Here is a 21,518-nt window from a genome sequence, read left to right as displayed (position 1 = left end):
CATCGGCCCTGCACACCCAGAGGGAGCACGTACCAAGTGCCTCCTTCTGGAGACATCTGTAACTTCAACTCGCCACAGCAACAGGGATGACTCATGAATAGAAATTTGTATTTCTGTCTCTCCCCCCTTTACTGTATCTTTCTTTCTGAGATGAAAATTGCTATCTCGGAGCTGAGCAGCGCGAGACAACAAGCCCGTCACAAAAGGGATCGCCTGCCAGAGTCCAGAAAGGGTTAAGGCAGCAGTTGGAGAGGTTTGGGGTGACGTCGTGCTTCTGGACGCCTGAGAAGTCTCTTGAAGGTAGTTCCCCTCTGGTGAGGATGGGAGCGAGCCGAGGTCTGAAATCCGAGATCCCTCGCAGCCTGGAGCTGGTGAGGTCCCAGTAAAAGCTGTTTGCCTGCCTTCCCTTGCTGAGCAGTCACACCGCTGCACCGGCCTGGGCAGTATGGAGCGAGCCCTCTGGACACACGTAGGACTCACCCTCCTGCAGCTCCTGCTCATCTCCTGCTTGCCGAGAGGTACCGTAAGTCAGCGTCTGCGTTCCCGGCACGGCCAGAGCAGTCCCTTTCCTTCAGTGTGGTCAGAGGGGTTTGAGCTCAGGGGCTGTCATGGGCAGTGGAGAGATCTGCAGGGCTGGTAATAGTAGAAGGAAGGGGCTCTGCTTTATTTATTCCTTTCTCGCCGGCACAGAGCATGTGTGGGGGGAGGTCTGCCCAGGGATGATTTCCAGGCAAAGTTAATAGCCTTAAAGAGAAACAACTGGCTGGATTTGTTTGCCAATGGCCATCAAGAAAAGGGTATGCAATCACTTCACTTACTACTGCTTTATTTTCTCAACACTCAGTGCTAAGGAAATGATGATAAAAAGAGGCATTTAAGTCTCCGAATTGTAAAGCGTAATTTGTTTAGTTTGGCAAGACAGAGACTTTCCTCTCCAGCCCCAACACCAAGAATGAAGGCAAGGGAGGAAAAAAGTGAAGGAAAAAAAGAAAACAAAAGCCACACATTGTTTCCGATCTGGGCTTTAGTTCTGCCAATATTATTCTTTCGAAGGGGAAGCCTCGTTAAAGCAGAATGATCTTTTTTATAGCCAAGCCTCACTCCAGATTCTGCTGAACCAGCATGTTCAGTTTCTTCTTGATAAGGTTAAGCGAAAGGCATTTACTGGCGAGTGCAGATTCGCTGTCGCTGCGGCCACGACCGTGGGCTGCTTACACCTGGGAGCAGCTGAAGCTGCAGATGGCTGTCAGCATCCCGCGGGCTGCCTCAGGAGCCGAGCCCTGAGCGCTGGGAGGTGCGGTGCCCCCGAATCGCCCGCCCTTCGAGCTGTGGGGTTGTGGCAACGTTAGCTGCCAGGTAAGCACCTCGGGGGGACGCAGCAGAGCAGGGGAGGTGCCAGGCATGCAGGCAACCCCATTGTGACGGCTATAAATAATCAGTGTCAAGGACGGGGCTACAGAGCCTGCCCCGCTGGGGGCTGAGGCAGAGGGTCTGCCTCTGTGGTGTCCTTTCCTGCTGGGCCTGGGGGCTGACCCCCTGCCAAAGCCTGCCCCCAGGGCCACCAGCACAAAGCACGGTCTCACTGTCCCACGTGCACCCACGTTTTGTCCCCACAGCAGCCTGTCCCTCTGCCATGTGCCAGAGCACCCCTAGGCATGGGCAGCGGCTGCCTGGTGCTGTGGAGAGGCTCATTGCCCACTCGTTCTCCCCAACACCAGCTCCTCATGTACCGGGGGCAGTGACTGAAGGGCCTGGGGGTCCCACATCGAGGACAGCCACCCCCCTGCCCCCTCCGTCCTCATTGTGCCTCCGTGCCCTGTCTCCAGAGGAGTCACCACCATCAGTGCTCACCCTGCATGCAGCGGTGGGAGGGGTGCTTGGAGCCACGGGAAGGATTCAAAAGTGCGGTGGCCTGAGCGTGTCAAGGCAGGTTGGAAAATAGCATTTTGCCTCCTCCCCACAGATGTATCCAATTTTTATCCCTATTTATCACACCCAGTTGCACAGGGCCTGCCTCTGGAGTTGGGGGCAGGAGTCAGGGGAGGTCTGGGAGTTGATTTCTGGAATAAACTTGAAGTGCAAGTGACTCATATTTCCTTAAAAATATATGTGTGTTTGTGTGTGCTCCTGCCTATCTCAACCCTCCCCAATCTCTCCTCCCCTCCCCCTTCATCCTCTGTCTAGAGCCGTGGAGCCCAGATGCACTCAGATGCATCCAGATGCATTCAATCTTAGCAAATGGGTTACTTCAGTTCACACATTTAGGTCCCTAGCTTGGACAAAGGGGGAGAGACTCGCTTTTTGGATCGGAGGAAAGCTGGGGTTACTCATGCTCAACCCTGAGGCCACCTCACGGGGCTCCCGGGAGTCCTGTTAAGCCCTCCAGTGCCCCCTGGTTTGGCTTGTCGCCCTCCCCGCCGCAGGGGCAGAGGGCCGGCAGCTCGGGGGCACCCTGCGCTCCTTGGCTAGGGCTGAGCTACAGCCCCAGGGCCGCTGTGTACAGCTTGAGGTGGAGGCTCAGGGATTTTGCTGCTGTCTGTGTGGGCTGTTTCTATCCAGGCAACACTAACTGCCCACCTGCTCCAGGTCTGACACCACTACAGCAAGCAAACACTCAAGACAGGGCCGGCACCACTTCTCCATGTTTAACACAGGCATGTCCCCATGTCATGTGCTCATGGATTTAGATACTGCAGCTGTTTCTTTTCTACAGATTCCCAAATATCCTCCCATATCACAGCAGTCTGGCTTTGTTCCCCAGCCCCGTTACTGAAGGCTGGGCTTTCCAACCTCGTGCATGCTGCCACTATCTCAAAAGTGCCGCGTTCACACCCGCTCCTGTTCCTTGTCTTGCAGCACAGGAAAAACAAAATCTCTTCCCAATCACACTAGTGTAATTTTCCTGGCCAGAATAAGCTTCTCTATCCCAGAAACAAATCAAGGCCTGCTGGATAATGTAGCAAACTCAGTTTCAGCCTTATCCTGGCTGTTTTACAGCCCTATCACAGCCCTTCTTGGATGAACACGCGATGCCACGGTGCCAATAGTGAGATCAAAAATGCCGTCCCGTAATTACAGAGGAGAAAGTGGAGGATGGGGAGGTTTAGGGCAGACGTCTGCAGGTTGCTTTAGATGCTATAAACATCCCAGCTCGTGGCATAGATGATGGCCTGTAATTTAAATCCAGCCATGACGAAAAGATACAGAAAGAGGAAGCTGTGGTGTTTTGAGGGCAGGGGAAGACGCGTGCTGAGGAGTGCGAGGTTTAAACTGGAACAGCATCTGAGATGCGGCGGAGGCGTGTACGCCTGCTGCAGCGCTCCGGGCCTGTGGGCCAACTGGCCTGTCCCCAGAGGGAAGACAGGGATTAGAAGGGCTTTGTACAAGAAAAAGGGGAAAGGAGCAGAGCTGCTACTTGGAGTGTATGGAGTAGAGCTCTATCTTGCGTGTTACAGCTCACTATCTGGAAGAAAGGGCTGCTGAAATGTAGGAAGAAGCAAAGTGGGACTTTTCTAATAGGAACGAGCACCCTGCCTGAGGCCTACCTGCCCTGCTGTGCTCCTCCTCAGCAGGGGTAGGGCAGGCGAGGAGGGGCTGCAGGGCGGGCGGGTTTGCTGGGAGGAACATGGGCAGAACATCTGCAACTGGTGGGCATCGCAACTGAGGCGGAGTTGGCTGAGGGGTACTGGGACCATCAGGGCTTTATGGTATAGAAAGACTGAATGGATGCTCCTATTTTCACTTAATGCTCTTTATCCATTAACCCACTGCTGTAGCTTCTAGATGGGCAACTCCTACACACCACAAAGAGGAAGCACAATTTTTACTTGGCTTTCCTTGATTCTTGATTTTTCTTATGGACAAAGCAAAACAAGGCAGTGTGGAATGAGGTACAAACACTGGAAGTCATATGGGAACTCCTGTTAAGGACCTGATGGAGACCTCAAAAAGGACTTTTTATTGAAGTAACAATTCTTCTTGGAGCAGAGCTGTTGTGAGTTTATGATTTGTTTATCACAGCCCAGTCAAGAGTGGAAGCTTGCAGGTGTAAAAGAGGCACTACCGTAGGAGCATGCTGAAGCAAACCTATGTCCTATTGGGATCAACAGAAATATTTATTTCTGAATTTTATAGATATATGTTTAGTAAGTGGACCAAGTCAGCTTAGCATAGTAGACCTCACCATGTGTTCACATGTTAACTTTTTTATTTTATTTATTTATTTTTAATGAGAAAATCTTTCATTTTTTCCCCTCACATTCATGTCTGTGTAAAAGCACACATCAGTAGTTAGGAAAGGATGCAAACTGGCTCACTGGAAGAAGCAGTCCAATTATTCAGCAGTGGCCTGCAATCCATAAATGAAGCACACTGAGTAAAACTAAAACAGGGATGTATTTTAGCTCCTCTTTTAATTAGGTCAGCTGCTAAAAAGAATAATAGGCACATAATTTCCTAAAGGGAAGCAAGCTTCTTTAGAGATAGCGTTATTCCCTTTCGTCTTCTTAACCTATTAGGAAAATAGGCAATGTTTGCACAACGGGTTATCTGAGGGATAAAAAGGTTAGGAATAAAGACCTGCACTTTCCATCATTATTCAGGGTTTGGGGTTAAACTGTTCTTCAAGAGCCCCAGTTAAAACTTCTTAAGGGAACAACTCTCTTCCCTTCTGAGGTCTGTTCCTCTTGGCCTTACTAAGTGAATCCAACATGTTTCTCATTTCCAGTTGAGAAATTCTAGATCTTCTGTGTGCTCAGAGCTCTTCATGTTGTTAACGTCCATACCCATAACACCTTTGGGATAAGAGCCAGGCTGCACAGTGGTGCAATGAGAGTAGACTTGAAAAAGGAGCAGGATAAAACAATCATGAAAATGAGACAGACACGGAGAGAAAGAAATGTGTTAGCTTTTACTAGATTTCACCTCTGTCAGATTTATTCTGTCTTTAAATGAGAAACCTTCATTTCAGAATTATTACATGGCTGAACATTTCCTAATAAGAGCCTTAAGAAATTGCTCCTTCAAACTCAGATGCTTGCTTCTTCTGCAGAGGCAGTAATTGTTATTGAGCATCATGCTGAAAAAAATAAAAGGCAATCAAATAAAAGGGGACATATTCTCATTTGTGGAACATGAGCTGTTTGAATAATCACTTTGAAACAGTCATCTTCTATGGACTCTCATTTTGGAGATGTATATGTTTGTATCTGCTCTTATTTACAATGCACTTTTAATTTGTATGGCACTTTTCAAAGCAATTTGAAATGATGTTTCTTCGAGTGTAAGTATTGTTACACCAGCGTGCTGATGGATAAACCATGGCATGGGAGGAAAACTCATCTTTTCTATGTAACACCATGGATATGTAGGATGGGAAGTTCCATCAGCTCAGATCAAGGTATGGATGTCCTTATAAAACACTTTCTTCCACGTTATGATAAATATATATATATAAGGTCTCTCTTGTAGGATTGTGGCAAACATTTAGTTTTTTTTTTTTTTTTTTTTTTTTTTTTTTTTTTTTTTTGTCTCCAGGGAGACATGGAGACTACAAACTGGCTTTCTGTTGGATCAGTACACTGATCCCTCTATGTAGCAGCTAATGCCAGCACAAAGATACGGAGTGGGAAGTCAGGGACACAATGGAGGGAGATGTCCCATTGCAGCAGCAGCATGGATTTATATCAGCTTAAAATGACTACATTAAAATGACAACAAGCCATTCTTCCAAAGAAGTAGAAGACATCTAAGTTAATTGCTGTAATTGGGCTTGCTTTAATTCACCTTAGATCCTAGCCATATAATTTTCCTAGCTCCAAACCCTTTGGAACAGAAATCCCCTTTCTGTTTAGTAAGGTATCTATGACAGGCAAATTCACCGTGACAAGAAAAGTGTGCTAAAATTGAAGTTTTAGAGTGATGAACTGTCTGGCCCACCCTTGAGGCAGCAATGTGCCTGTGAATCTGTGAATCACCGAAGTTTTTAGCCTGACCTAGTAAGATAAACCAAAATTGAAGCTGGTTTACTTGAATATCCCAAGCTGCAAGCTGCAGTTGGTTAGAAGTTCACTAATATGTGGATCACACCTTAACTGTTTCCACGCCCCCAAACCCATTAATGTAGACTCCCTAAAGATGAAAGCTAAGAACTCACCACACTGCCCACCACCATCTTACATTTCATCTGCATCCGCATCCCACAAGAATCGCTTTTCTTCTTTCCTTATTTTCATATTATGACTGAAGAACCTTTTACTATTATTCTAATTTCCTTCGCAAGGTCAAGTTCAGCTTGGCTTTTGGCAGCGCTCCCTTTATCCCTGAGCTCTAAGACATAGCTTTCTTTGATGATCAGACTTTTTCCATCCCTCATAGGTCTCCGCTTTTCCCTCAAATGAGAGATTTGGCTGGGCTCATTGCATATCCCATAGGACTCATCACTGTCCTTTCCAGCAGACCTTGTACTGAATAGAACTAGTGCTTTAAGACAGCCTGATCCTTACAGCTATTTCTTCTTTCTTGGGCATCCTCTTTGAACTCACTGGCATAAGAGTAAGTAACATACCTCCAGTCTTCAGGGGGAGTGCTAATGGAGCCTTCGCTTATCTTCCAAAGAGACTTCTGGCTTTTCCGAATGGCATGGCAAAAACTGCCCTTTTGGAAGGCTGCATTTCTAGTCCATTTCAAGCAATATTTCTGTCAAACCTCCATCACCATCTTTCCCAAGTACTAATAAAATATTTCGTTGTGGGGGCTTCATCACCTCACCTTCTGAGGTCCTGCAGTTTGGAAAAGGATGGTATTTGAGGTTTGGCCAGGACAGGGATGGCTGAGTCACATGCGTGCCCTGACCATGAGGGCAATAGGAATAACAGACCCATTTGTGTGAGGGAGATGACAGCTTCACTGCCAACTGTTCAAGCTCCTCTTCCACACACCGGGCTGCCTAGCCTAGGCACATCTTGGCTGAGGACATTAGCACCTCTTGAAAAGGTGAAGCAGGAATAAGAAGCAAATAAGAGCTCTCTGGGCCAGAGCAAGTGAGGGAAGTGGATGCACTAGACAAGTTAAATCACAGCTGAATTTTTTGCAACTTTGTGAATGGAGTGCGTGACAGCAGAAGCTTGGCAGTCCAGCGGATTAAAATTGTATTTCCCCTTAAAGCTATTAGAGCACCAGGAGTAACCTTCTTCCACTCCTTCCCTGGCTCCTGTGGGTATACAGCACAGAGGCAGGCAGATAAGCAGCACTTGTACAAAGGCAAACACAGAGCTGAATCAAAATCAAGAGCAAAGGCTGAACACTTTGCCTTTGCAGTCTTGAGAATCTGTGGAGAACCAAGGCCCTGTCTGCACAGGGATGTCAGTAAGCATTAGAGCATCCAGCAGATCGGCCGTGCACTTCATTCTGTGCTGGCCCCTCTGTGGCTGCTCTTCATCTGCTTTCAGCGGCTCAGCTCCCAGTGCAGGCTCAGCCACCACAAGAGCAGGAGCCGGCTCCCTCGAGACACTCCTGCGGCACCTTCTCCTCGCTGTGGCTCATCACCTGCACGCAGGTTTTCATGGAGGAAGCTCAGGGCCTGCCTGTTAGTGGGGACGGCTCCCCGGGGAGAGGAGTCTTTGGCTCCTCCAAACACCCAGCTTAATATCTGAGAGCAGGGGAGGTGGCGGTGTGACTGTGATGAATTGCCTTCTCCAGAACAGCCCTCGGGCTGCTGCTGCCAACAGAAAGGCCATTTAGAGCCCACAGAAACGTGGGCACTGCTGGGGAACATCCCCTCCCACTGCTGTCTGGCAGCAGCAGCCGCTGAGAGCTGCGGGATCTGAAACGCGCCCCTGTGCTGCGGGGGCGAGGCGGTCTCTCTAGGTGCAGATGTCAGCAGAAAGAATGAACGTGCACCCACCCAGACCTGGAAACACGTGAGAACTACCAGCTAGGCCGCATGTTACCACCATACTCCCCCACTGCTCCCCCAGGCTGGACTCAAAGCAAGAGGAGAAACGTGGTGCTGTGTCCTGCCAGGCTGCCGAGCCCCGCGGGCATTCCCCCAGCACCTTCCCCCGGCTGTTCGCCTGCCTTCCCACACGACTACTTCTTGCTCGGTTTCCGTGGTCTTGAGCTGCTTCCACATGCACTGTCTATTCCTGGATTTAATGGGTTTCTCTTCCATCATTAAAATCCCGTAAATTAATCCGCTGTTTATTTGCCTGTTCTGAGACTTGTTTGTTGATTTCAGCCAAATATTTTGCAGGGGTTGTCAAGCAGCCTCTTCCTGCTTCTTCCAAAATCAGGTCAAAGCACTTTCTGGACTATGTTTGACACTGGGAGACGCAGCCACTGCCTCCACGCCAGCCTGCCTGCTCTGGAGGATTATCAGCTAGGCCCACAGTGTACCCTGTGATTATCGCAGCCGCAGCCGGCCAGGGCCCTTTTTCCAGCAATTCACTCAGTAAAGCTCCCCCTGCTCCTCCCTGCCTCAGCCTCTTCTCTTTTGGGGTAATAATGGCCAAGTGTGGCTGCAGGGAGCTGCCAGTGGGGACATGGTTAATGTTCCCCAAGTGCACAATAGGGATAATTCTTCCTCCCTGGGGCCCAGGCTGAGCTCAGCAACCCAAACAAATGTTTGTTGCGTGCAGACTGCTCTGTGCATCTCCCTCTTGCATTTCTGAGGGGAAGTGTTCCTTGGCCTGCTGCTCAGCAGGCAGAAGATGTATGTGCAACACAAAAGGGACACTACCACTGTTAAAAGGGTACATCGAGTCTTTGAACAAGTTTCCTTAAAAAATAGCTTCTACAGATCTTCAGAATAACAGACTTCATGATTTCTTTGAAGAAAATCCTAGACATGATCACTTAAAAAAAAAAAAAAATCCTCAGACCCATAGATTTCCAAGTCAAGGAAAATATGCTGCCCAAACTACCTGAAAACCTGGAAGGGAACTCAATGGTCAGTGAACCAAAACACAGTCTGTTTCCATTGTCTCACTTGAAACAAGGGCAAGAAGGAAGCAAACAGCAATATTGCTATAAAATCATAGAATAATTTAGGTTGAAAGGGGCCTGTGGCGGTCGCCTGGTCCGGCCCCTCTCAGAGGGAAGCGCTAACCCGGCAGCCACGTGGTGCTGCCTGTGGCCTGGCCTGGCCAGGCTTGGCATTTCTGCACGGATGGAGATGTCTTGGTCAGCCCTCATGGTTCTCTCTGCCTGTGAACATTTGGATCGTTTTAGCTAGCAACAGATAGCTACACCCCAAATGGATAGAGCCATCTCATTAATGAGCATTGGCAACCTTGAGAGAATTTAGATTTCCAGCTTGAGCTGGGAGACCAAAGAATTTGAAGGAAGCTTTGCGAAAGCTCCTGAGTGTTAGGTAGCTATTTATTGCTCAGGCTTTGGGGATTCCTCCTTCAACAGGGAGCGAGACACCCGCCCCCGCACAACACAGGAACAGCGATTGCCAGTCATGTATGATGAGATGGATCAAGCTGAGTGTCAGTTCTAATAAGATAATTAGACACGTGTAATCAATTCGCTCTGGAATCTGAATCAGATACAGATCACAGATAAACGGCTTCATTAGAAGAGAATAATAGCTATAGGTTAAGAAGTCCCAACTTGGCCAAGCTGATTGACTGCTGTTCTGGGAATTAGGAGGCATGGGTTTAATTCCTGGCTCTGCTATTGTTTTTCTCTGGGACCTTGAGCAAAGTCACTTCACCTCGCTTGTGCTTCAGTTTCCCATCTGGAAAAAGCACTTTGTAAAGCATGTCAAGATCTACAGGCAAAAGGCTATATAACTGCTAAACACTAAGGTCATTTGGATGCAAGAACTTATATTGGAATAAATAATTACAGAATGTTATTGAATGACAGACGTGGCTCTTTTCTTCCTTTTGGAATGGTTGTGGCTGGGAGGGAACAGGAAGGTTTTAGCGCAAACAGCAGCCCGGTTTCCAAACACCGAACTGCAGTGGACTGGGAAAGGTTCAGCTGCGAGGAGCACCAAGGGCTAAACTTCATTTCCCAGCCAAAGGGAAAAAAAAATGAAGAAACAGTTGGTGGTCCCTTTTTGATGGAGCAAATAAATAGCGTTAGGGAAAAGGATAAGCTTCCAGGAACCTCTTCATGAGCCCATGGAGAATCCAGTGAGAGTGAGCAGCAAGGTTCAGTGGCAGGGAGCTGCGTCTGGCAGATGCGGTAACTCGGTTATGAGGCACGACGACAGCAGAAGCAGCAGGGTGAGGATGGAGCCAGGGACGGGCCCAGGCGGGAGCGCTGCACCTTAGAGATGTGTGGCTGGTTGTGATGGCAATGCAGCTCTGTCACTCAGAGTTTAAAACAAAAGAAAAAAGGATGTTACCTAACCACAATAAAAAAAAGAAAAAAGGGGAGGGGAGAGGGAAGAAGAAAGAGAGTCTCATTATGCTTCCTTCATGTCTCATCTTCCCAGGCTGCTCTCACACTTCTCACCATCAGGCTCCATGAAAGCAGCCGTCAGGTCTGTCAGCTGGCTGAGGCATGCTGACAGCCGCGTGCACTCATTAGATTTCAGTTTGTAGACCTTAGACAGCGTGCTGGCGACGGAAGGTGGGGTCTGCACTTACTGCGGCAGCCTGGAGTCACACCCTGAGGTATCACAGTGCCCTTTCCTAAAAGGGCACTTCCAGCATAGCTTAAATACCAGTGTATAAGGTTATGCTAGATAATAAAAAGACATTAATAATGTTATCATATTAGAAATGCCAGACAAAACAAACCTTTATAAATAATGAAAAATCTTGTTTCCTTTGGCAACAAGACTGAGCATAACACTATGTATTTCTGAGTGAAAACAGGGAGTGAAACTGGCGAAAACCCAGCCGCGAAATTGGCCTTTCCTGCCGGACACCCTCGTCTTCGACAGCAGCAAATTCACAGGCTGAACAAAACATGCTCACATAGCTTAAATAATGTACGCTGTATGCGAGGCTGTAAGTCAGGCTGAGATCTGCAGAAGAGTTTCTCACATGACCTCATCCCGTGTTTTTTTTTTTTTTTAATAATTATTTTTCTCAGTGCTGATGTGGAAGGCCCTGCAGAGAAAAGAATTAAGTAACCATATTCCTTATCTCTGCTGTGTTTGCCTCCCCTGGCTGTCCCTGCAAAACTGCCCGTGCGTCCCTCAGACACCCCAGCTGCTATTTGGGATGTGGGTTACCACCTAGTTTGCAATTTTCTACACTGAAGACCGGGGCAACCTCATGCCATGTCTGATCTGACAAATCGCTGAATAACAGATTCTGTCAATCCTCTGCAGAGAGTGGCTTATTTCTTCTGTCCCCCCCCTTTCCCTCCCTGCCTGCAGAGTACACGGTGATCAATGAGAACTGCCCCGGGGCGGAGTGGAACATCATGTGCCGGGAGTGCTGTGAGTATGACCAAATCGAGTGCGTCTGTCCAGGACGGAAAGAAAAAGTGGGCTACACCATTCCCTGCTGCAGGAATGAGGAGAACGAGTGCGACTCCTGCTTAATCCACCCAGGTACGTGTACTACCAAGCTGTGCTCACACCAGACCTGTGGCCAGCATGTAAAGGCAGCTGTTGAGCAGGGGAGCAGCGAGGGCATGGACATCCCTGAGGGCCTGGGATGGCGCTGGGTCTCCTCAGGAACGCCCCTGTCACTCTGGTGGCAGCAGCAGTGCACATGGCAATGTAGCATTGCTGCCCAAAAAAAGACTCTTCTAGCAGAAAAGCTGTCCTCAGGGCTTCTCAGAAGGTTTGGCAGCTGCCAAAGGGTGATGATGCAGCTGGCTGCCCACCAGGAGTGTTTCACAGGTGCTCAGGGATGATTTGCATCCCCAAGGCAAGAAGAGAGAGATGATGGGGCAGTCTGACTAGCAAGGAGGAGAGGGCAGGGTGACAGGTGAGAGCAGGAGGAGACAGGACCAGGTCAGGAAACATCTGAATCACTTGGGCTGAGTCCAACCTGCACCAGCATAATGTGCTTAGACTCATGAGAGAGGCATTTACAGCTGAAGCAATGAGATTTAGAGGTTTGGCCAGTGAAACAGAGCATTTGGCTCCAGATCTCAGAGTCTGAGCTGCCTAGGGCTTGGAGTTGGAGGCTGGGTATGGTTCACAGCGGGGAAGCTGTCAGCGCCACAGCAGTCAATAATGTTGTTGGCATTTATTGTGAAAAACAGAGAGTGGCTGCTCCTCTCCCCTCAGCACAATCCACCTTGGCTTTCTTCTAACATGGTGGCTCTCCTTTCAGGCTGCACCATTTTTGAGAACTGCAAGTCCTGCCGGAACGGCTCCTGGGGGGGGACACTCGACGACTTTTACATCAAGGGGATCTACTGCGCGGAGTGCAGAGCTGGCTGGTACGGAGGGGACTGCATGAGTAAGTGTCCCACACGGGCAGAGAGGCACGTCAGGGACAGGGAGCGATGGGATGGAGCCAGAGCCATGCTGTGCCTTTGCAGCTGTTCCTGTACCATGACCCTCGCAAAGGGCACAGGCAGGAGAGGACAAACGCAACCAGGCACTGAGCAGATGTATGGTGGGGAAAAGTTCTCTCCCAAGGCTCATCTGCTAGGGATTGGCGCGGGCCCCAAGTCATGGCAGTTTACAACCCTACTAAACTTCTGTTTTGTTTTGTTTTGTTTTAAAACTTTAACTACTGTGACTCTGGAAATCTTCTGTTCTCTGCATTTCTCGGACATATGTCAGCATAACTAATTCCCCAGAGGATTTCAGCAAAGCATAAACATTTACAAGGGCAGCAGCTATGTTACAGAACTTTTCCTCTGTCCTCTTTCAACCCCTGGGCTACAGAAGCAGCCCCAGGAAAGTCCTGGCGCTCCCTCCCTCCTCCTCACAGCTCCAACACGCTCAGAGGAAGCGCTGGGTAACACAGGGTCTTTCAGGCCCTGCTGGTGCTATCTGAAGGTTTTGATTCAAAAGCCCTGCCTTCCTGGGTTTTGCTAAGTTGTTGGTCCCAGTGCTATCGTTTAATAATGAATTCCATAAGCTAATTGGAGACCGTTTAAGGCACGTATTTCCTTTACCAATTTCCCACGGGTGAAACTACAGCCTTTCACCAACCCTCCCTCAGCTTTTATTGACTGCCTCTCTGTGTTTCACCGAGAGGGATGAAAGCAGCGTCTGCTTTTCCTACTCTCTTCTGTCCATTGTTCTACACACTTTAGGCTTATCTCCTCCTAGTCACAGATGTTAGAGCAACAAGTTAATCTGTCTTCCTATCGGACACAGCCCATGACAATTAAGGAGGTGAAAGCAAACAACATAAAGTAACTGCTTGAAAAGCAGGATGCGGGGAGCCCATTGTTTCAGCAGCAGGGTTAACTCAGCCTTGGCTCCTCAGAAGCTGGTAACTGAGTCCCTTGCGATTTACAGTCTGATTTCTGATTTTTAAGGCCCTTTTGCTCTGGGTTGATTCTCAAGCTCCCTCGGCACTTCAAAGCCGAGCCAAGACAGGCTCATTAGCTCATCTCATCACCTCACGCTGCAGCCCGTCAGGAGGCTGCAGCACCACGGAGACTTCACAGAGCTTCGCCCGTCAGTGCTTTTCGACCACTTGGTCTTTTGGGGTGCCGGGGGGTGCCCTTGTCTGGGTGCCTCGGGGCGCTTCAGGGCGGAGCGAGGGGAGCGGCGGCCGCTGCCCCCCAGCAGCGCGGTGCTCTGCCTCCCTCTCGCGGGCCGCGGGCGGCTCTGCCGCGCACAGCGGCGACCCCCGGACTCCTTCTCCCGGCTCCGGCCGCTCCGGGCTCGGCCCCAGCGGGACGGCTCCGCCTGGCGCCGGCTCTGCCTTCCCCGGGCCCGGCCAAGCCGCCGAGGCACGGCGCAGCCCCCTCCCCGCTATGCCCGCCCGCCCGCGGCGCCATTTCCCCTCAGGCGGCCGCGCTGCAGTAGCGAGGTGCGGCCGCGGGGTGGCGCCCGGGAGCCCCGGAGGAGCCCGGTCGGGGAGTGGAGTTAATGGGGGCGAGGGCAGCGCCTGAGGGGTGGGAGGCTTGGCGTCCCCTGTCAGGCACATCACAACCTAAAACCAGCCCCTCCTGCCCGACCCTTCTTCCTGCACCCAGTCCTCGAGCCTTTCCCGAGCTCTGATGTTCACAGCGCTTGGGAAGATGCTCCCTCAGGGCAGGGTTACCCGCAGAGCTGATAGCCAGCAGCTCCCTCCCTGTCCCGGTGTTCCCGGTGACGGCAGTGCCTGTGCGTTTACAGACTGAAAATTACAGTATCTCCCGTAATAACCAGTCTGTGACGAGCAACGGGTACCAACGGGGTGGGACAAGCGAGAGCTGCCTTCTCGTACCACCCTGTTTCTGAAGAGCGGTAGCATTGCTGCTGCCATTGCCCCCTGCTCACCCACCGGAGCTCTGAAGGAGCCCCACATCGCTGCTGAGCACTCCAGCAGCAGGCACCAAGTTCTCAGAGGAGGTCTCCTCAGGACCTCTACCTTCACAGCGCCGCGGGTCCCCGTGGGCAGGAACTCGGAGCTCTCTTGCATTGTTTTGCTTTCTGTCGGTAACCAGCCTTAGAGGAAATCTCACTGTGGCCCTGAAAGCTGCCTTTTTTTCAGGAACAGGAACGGAACAAGGAAGTTGACAGCCTGCCAAAGTGGATTATTTTTTTGTAAATGAGGCCGAATTTGCCAGCATTTGTGTTTAGGATGTAAATTATTCTTGAGAGCTTTCCAGGTCTCCTGCAGATTTCAGGAAGGGAAAGGATTCCTTTTGATCAACAGATAACCGAGCTGTTGGTCTGGGGAGGCAGCCTAACCTCTGCTAGAAGCGCTGGAGATACAGGAGCACAGATGTGATCGCAAAGGTGCTTTGTGCAGAGGAAGGTGGTAGCAAACCTGAGAATGTTCTTTTGGAGGCAGTCACTGAAAGGCTCCTCTTTAGCCTCTGGACCACCTGCTTCGCTGGCCAAACCTACTTCCTTGGCATCTGTGTTCAGAGGGTTCAGGCTGTACCACTGCAAACAGAAAAGTTCATTTAGTATGCCTTGCACACAAGTATCTCTTTGCACCAGTTCTTTGGCTTTCCTTTGTTAAAGGCACAGGAAACTCAAAAGCCCTTCGGGACGAAAGGGAAACTTTCTTTGAGGTGGTCCAAGCCCCCTGTCAAACCATCTGAAGATTTCTAGCAGCTTTGTCTCAGGTTGTTTTTGAGGCAGGAGCCAGCGGCAGCACAAGGTCCCGCTCCATGCTGTGGGAAGGAGCATTATCATGTGCACCACAGCAGATCCTGCCGTACTTGCTGAATTGTAATGTGGCTGCTGGGCACAGTCATTAATCCTTGCCTTTTACACAAGGAACTAAGCAAGCCACAGAGAAGGATGAAACACTTGTGAGGAACTCCTCTGAGCAGGATTTCTCTTTCCTTGGGTCCTGCTTAATTAAGGGTAACCGAGGGTAAATGAACAAAGGGTATTTCATTCGAGCAACTCTTTCTTAAGAAGAAAGAGGAGTAATTGACCCTCAGTTTTCACGTCTCCCCATAGACAAGATGCAGCAGGACAGATTTCCAGACACTAAGATCAATGGGAACCGCGGTGCTTTCTACTTCACCAAATCAGGTCACTGTCTCCCTCATTTCCCAAAGGAAAGAAGGGCCCTGGGGCAAGTGTTAAAACCCACCACTCCCGTAGGGAACATTCATCCTGCAGTACTTGTTAAAAACGTAGGGTTCATCTTCAGAATTTATTGCAGGGAACAGGTCTTTATGTTGGACTGAGAGATAAAAAGAAGTGAGAGACATGCCGTGGAGGCCTGTTGGGTCATTTTTGACCCTTTGGCTTCTTCTAGTTACCTGTGGTGCAGAGCCTATCAGGATCCCTTGGTTCAGCCGTGCTATTAGACTCGATTGCAATTTCTGGCTTACAGTTACAGCCTCATTCCCCAGCAAAACAACAGAAGGCTTAGTAGAGAATATAGCCATGTGCAAGACTCCATTCGAAAAGATGTAGTCAGGAAAGTAGAAACTGAGAAATGAGCTCTGCTTGGTGTGTAAGGATTTAACTGTTCATTTTGCTAGCATTTCCATTTACAGATCACAGAAGGCTGTACAAAAATTGCTAAACAACTTTCCTTCTTCCACAGAGGAAGATACTTCTAGCCATATTTTATAGTTGGGGGAAAGGGAGAGGTTACAGAAGGTGAGAGAACTCTCTGGACTACAAATGTTCAGCATCCACGATGAGGAATTAGGGCAACTATCTCTGGACAGCTGCCTAGGGACAGCTGCAGGATGGCCGTGAAAAGATCCTGCTTCCTCTGTGTGTGACCTTGTCTGCCTATTCGGGTCCCTCTCCTCTGATGTTTTTTTTCAGACTGGGCAGAAGTGACTGGAGTACTTCTTCTTATTCTGTTGATGCTGGGCACTGAGGTAGATTTTTTGGTATGATGTAAAGCTGAGGGTGACACAGATAGAGTAGGACAGGAGGAGAGAAAGGTTAGGAATGAACCTGAGAAAAGAGGTGAGGGCTGCATATTACACATACCCTACAGTGAGGTGGAGGGGTCATGGTGGTTTTATGTCTCCATTGGCACACATAAGGATGATGTGGTGAATCCTGAGGGAAAACGGATACCTCCTGTAGGAATACATCAGCTGTTTTTCCTCCAAGAATCTCCTTGGGAAGGTCTTCAAACCATGATTTTGGGTGCAACGACTCCTCCTCTCAATTTTTTACTCACTTGAACTAATTTAAGTGTTTATAGTACCTTTGACACTATCCCACAAGCTTCTTCAGCTTCAGTTTGAGATGAGACCTGTCGGAACTTTTGTGAGCTGGAGCATTGGCCAGGTGGGTGGACGGGCTAATCCTGAGTGGGACAAAAGCAGTAAGACATAGTGTCATGGGGCTGCTTTGCAAAGCAGGGAAAAGCAAGAAAGTAAAACTTTTATTGGGGCAGTCTTAACATGGATGAGACTTCTGATAGAATCATAACTTTTTACAGCCTCTGTGTGGCCATTCCATTGTTTTCTGTGCTGCCTTGTATGTATCTTCCTAAGCCACACTGTCTTCTCATTCCAATGTTGTTACTACTTATATTTTCTTCAAATGCATTTTGAAGGTTCCTCAGACAGATTATTTCTTCTTTTGCTCCCCAGGGTGCGGGCAGGTTCTTCGGGCTTCTAGAGGTCAGATTTTGCTGGAGAGTTACCCACTGAATGCGCGATGTGAATGGACTATTCATGTTCAAGCTGGATTTAACATTGAATTAAGGTAGGCTATAATGACTTTCAGCCAGCACTGGTTTCAGGTAGACATCAGGGCACATGAATAACCGAAGAGTCAGCAAGTGTCAGCAGCTCAGAGCTCTGGGACAGTGAAGACACTACTCCCACTTTGCATCTGGCACCTTCAGCTTTCCCCTAGCTTAGCTTGTGATGGGCAGCCACTGCACAAATCATCGATGCTCTGCCTTCAGTTCCCCTTTAGGACAGCTGGATACTAAGAAGAGTTTCTCAGATATTGGGCACAATGCATCTCTCCAGATCTCTTCAACACCTTGATGCCACAGCACCCAATACTTTCTTAAGCACGTACCAGAGTGACCTAAGACATTCTTTGAAGAAAAGCTATGGGAGCATTTTGATATGATGCCTCCTGCCAGGAGAGAGCTACCTTTGGGACATGCTTTGCAGTTAGTCTACATTTTCCCTCTCTTAATTTTCTTTCACTCATTTTACTAGCCCAGTCCTCTACCAGCCTCAGTTATTCATCTTACCATTCATATGTCTGGAGATGTGACCGACTCTCCTGAAAGTCATTGCTGCTCTGACCCGTGTATGCTTTGCCCTGTTACCCTCCCCTGATGACTGAAACTCACAGTTCTTGATCAGGTGTCTTGTCTAGAGCAGGAGAGCCCCTAGTTGGGGTAATTAATACTGTTTTTGTATGTGTGTGGCAGGGAACTCACACACACACAGCAGGAAGCTTGGCAGGGGATCGCATTCAAAACCCACGAGCTAATATAATAAAAACAGTAGCTGAAGCCTCCACATCAATATTTCACCAGCTTCTGAGCCCAGGCAAAGGAACTGTGCTAGACACACAGACATATTTCTTCCTATATATTTAACAAGACTTAATATTTAATAAGAGGAACAGAAATGAACTGAATAGAAATGAAGAGCTCATGGCATTCCCACACTAACCCTCCCCCCCTTTTTTTTAGACTTGCAAATGCAAGCCTATTGTGTAGTTATGAGCAGCTGTAATTATTGCCTGGTTAGTGTTGGAGCCTCTTGACTGGAGAATTGTGTGGCACATGGGAGACACAGGGAAGCAATGCTGTGAGGAAGAGTTTGGCATTCTTGTGACACAGCTTTGTTTCGGTCTCAGTGGGTATGAGCTGTACCTACCCTGTTTTTAAAAGACATTGTTGGCTACGTGCATGGTTTGCACAGCACAGGCTCGGAGAGTTGATAATCCAGTATTTTTTACACTTATGAACAAGACTTTGTCAATTTTAAGGCTAAGAAAGTTCTTCAGCAGCTACAGGTGTCACCCTGTCTTCACTTTTATGGGAATAGCTATGAGAGGAGAAACGGATCCCATGCATGCACATCGCTAGTGAATGCACCCATCAGTAGTGTAAAGAGATGTTAGCCAGTGATACGGGGTGCACAGTACTAGAAAGGAAGGAAAGGCTATTTTAACAAAGGACACTTAGCCCTGCAACCCTGCATGGCGTAGGAGGGAACCTCTAGGCCAAGCAGAGCAGAAGGACCTATATCTGCCTCATGTAATGAAGCCCTGGCGTGTATTCTGAACACGCTGAGGTTTTCAAGGTAGGCTACCTCAAAGTGGCCATTGGGCTACTTCAGCAGGTAGGTACTGTGGAAAATTGGTACATTTAGCTAGAAGCTTCTCCGTTAGGCCATACTTGCACAGAAGGGCAGGTACGATCAAGCAGGCCTGCAGAATCTTCCTCCTGGTCTGCCATCCTGGCTGAACCTTTGCCTTCACTGCATTTCTGTAAAAACACTGATTCCCTCTGAGTGCTAACTCTGCTGAGAGCTGTAGCACACAGCCAGTGTTGTGCTGAATCAGCATCACTGCTAACAAAAGAACGCCTTTCTTCCTTCTTTCTGTGCATTCCCCACAAATTCTGTTTGCTGCCACGCTGATGGCTTGCGAGGGCGAGGGATGGGGACAGTGTGATACAAAGGGGGAACAAAGTGGTTTGTCTCCACTTACACTGGGCAGGAAGAGTGAAACTCTCAGGAGCACCAATAAATCTTCTCTTGCCTCAAGCTGTGCCACACTGTCCTTTGGGGGTTGGCTAAGCAGAGCTGTTTTGATAAATGATGCCCAGATTGCAGTGGTGGTTTGTTTTCTGTTTTTTTTTTTTTTTTTTTTTTTTTTTTTTTTTTTTATTCGAGCCTTGTTTTTCCTTAGGTTGTGATGTATAGGCTCCCTCAGCCCGAGCCACGTCAGGGATGTCACACCACAGTAGACGTAGCTCACAACTTTCAATCATTTTCTTTAATGCCTCAGCAGAGATGTAGTTTTAAATCTTTTCCTTTGGCTGGAAGCTTTCCTCAAAGGGGTTGGTGAATGTATTCCCATCGCAGACAGTAATGAAATCAAGACAGTGCTTTTCATTCCCTTTTGTCTCTGGTGACCAGTAGCATTAAATTTAAATACTTAGTTTCATAATACATAAGAGAATTAGGATATAGTCACAGTTTCACAGGTGAGCGAAGTAAGGTTAATTACGTAGACTGTAACTGATTTAAATAGCAATAGATGTTGTGGTCTCTAAATAAGAGTCCTGTCAACTAGGCCATAGCCAAGAGGTTTTGAATGGCAGGTTTTTTGACCTGCTAATTCTGAGTCTTAATCATGGGATCCAGTGTCATCAGTACAGTGTGTCTGCTTCTGTGCTAAGTGAAATAAAATGCAAATCAGAACCCCCTATGCCTTTCATATATTCCACTCCGTTTTCATCATTTTTAAAGCAGAGAAAACAACTAAAAACAGTGTTCCGCATACGAATCTTGCATTCTGTGCCTTCACTCTGTCTAGTGTCTCCTGATACTCGTTCAGGAATGCATTGCTAGACAGAGTTTGCCTCTGCATCTGTAAATAGTAGTACGCAGAGAGTTAATGGTATTATCCCAGCTCTTTCCCTCATTACATGGAGGGCATCCCGGAAACATTTCTGGTATTCTTACACACATCCTTAATTTTAGTCAGAAATGTATCAGTTCAGAAAACCAGTAAGTATCTTTAGGAGTGAGTCAGGATAAACTGTAGCCAGATAAGTGTGACAAGGATGAATAGATTAATTTGCACGGCTTTATTACTTCCATAAGGGTAGCTCCCTGGTATTTGACCTGCAGGTGAAAGAATATTTTGAAGATGTAGTGTGTAACCTGATGCCTGCGAGGATGTCTTTGGCAAACCTGACAGAATTAGAGTTCAGTCTTCCCAACTCATGTATTTTATGCAAACCTAAGTGGAATTAATCTCTTATGTATATTAAAAGCAGATATATATATATATTTTTCTATTTTCTACATTCTACCAGATAATTTAAAAAATGAGGGGCTCTGCTCCATTGTTGTAGCTTCCTAAAACTGCTCATTCATTTCTCTTTATGTAGAGCATTCCTGATGCTCTAACACCAACCACATGAGCTGAACAAAGGTGACTGAGTGAAGAGGCCTCTTAGGTCAGTTCGTGAGTTGGCAAAGAAAGGTCATTTCACAGAACACGGGGGCTTCCTTATGGCCTGAGTCCCCAGAAGAGAAGAGCAGGAGATAGACTCCTGTACTCTTTTGCCTCTTCAGACTGTGAGATGTGGCAGCAGATCCAAAATTTGGCTCATCTCCTTGGTGTGAAAATACAGTCTTTTCAAATCACTAGGCCCACACTGGAATAGGCATCGTGGGAGATATAGCCTGATCCTAAGTACACATAATCTACGGAGTTAGGAATTCTCAGGAAGATTGAATGCTTTGGGAGTTTCTTTTATAAAATGTGCAGCTAAACAGTAGCATGGCCTTCTCCCAGCCCAGATCTTCTCGTTCTTATCCGCTGTACCAGGGCTGGGCTGAGCACCCCTAGCCATTGCTTATTCTCCAGAGGCCCTTGGTGTTTCTCACTCTGCTTCTCATTCATATTCTGGTGGCATGCTTTGGCTCGGTGCCCCTCTGAACTCAAATAGCAGCATATAACATTGATGTTAATGAACAAGAGCCTTGCGCAGTGGCTGGATCAAAGCTGGGAAAGACAGACATTGTGGGGAAAAGCTTTAAATATTTCCCTTCTACACTAACTGCTGTCCCTTATTTCTGCCCTTAAAAGAAGGGCAAGTGCCAGACACTGGGGATTTACTACCATTTTGCTTTCTAATGCGCAACGTGCTGTACTGTTTCAGATTCCCTTTCTCCGTTTCTCCTTCTGTCACGTCTCTGAGCTTTCATTGTACCCCGAATTGCCGGCTTTTGGACATAACAATGTAAATAGTTTTTGATCCTTGGTCTTTGAT

At 48.2% G+C, this 21,518-nt stretch overlaps 1 protein-coding gene across 3 annotated transcripts in view; it reads left to right on the top strand.

Moving 5' to 3' along the window:
• The first annotated feature begins 324 nt into the window (after positions 1 to 324).
• Positions 325 to 21,518, top strand: part of PAMR1 (peptidase domain containing associated with muscle regeneration 1) — a 52,358-nt gene continuing 31,164 nt past the window's right edge. For all 3 annotated transcript variants that reach the window (XM_032188809.1, XM_032188808.1, XM_032188807.1), the window contains exons 1-4: positions 325 to 518; positions 11,345 to 11,521; positions 12,255 to 12,383; positions 17,125 to 17,239. In XM_032188809.1, the coding sequence (XP_032044700.1) occupies positions 446 to 518; positions 11,345 to 11,521; positions 12,255 to 12,383; positions 17,125 to 17,239 (494 nt within the window). In that variant the 5' untranslated portion in view covers positions 325 to 445. The remainder of the gene's footprint in view (positions 519 to 11,344; positions 11,522 to 12,254; positions 12,384 to 17,124; positions 17,240 to 21,518) is intronic.

This window comes from Aythya fuligula, chromosome 5 (genome assembly GCF_009819795.1).
Source record: "Aythya fuligula isolate bAytFul2 chromosome 5, bAytFul2.pri, whole genome shotgun sequence".
Lineage (NCBI taxonomy): Eukaryota > Metazoa > Chordata > Aves > Anseriformes > Anatidae > Aythya > Aythya fuligula.
This window is presented reverse-complemented; position numbering and strand designations above follow the sequence as displayed.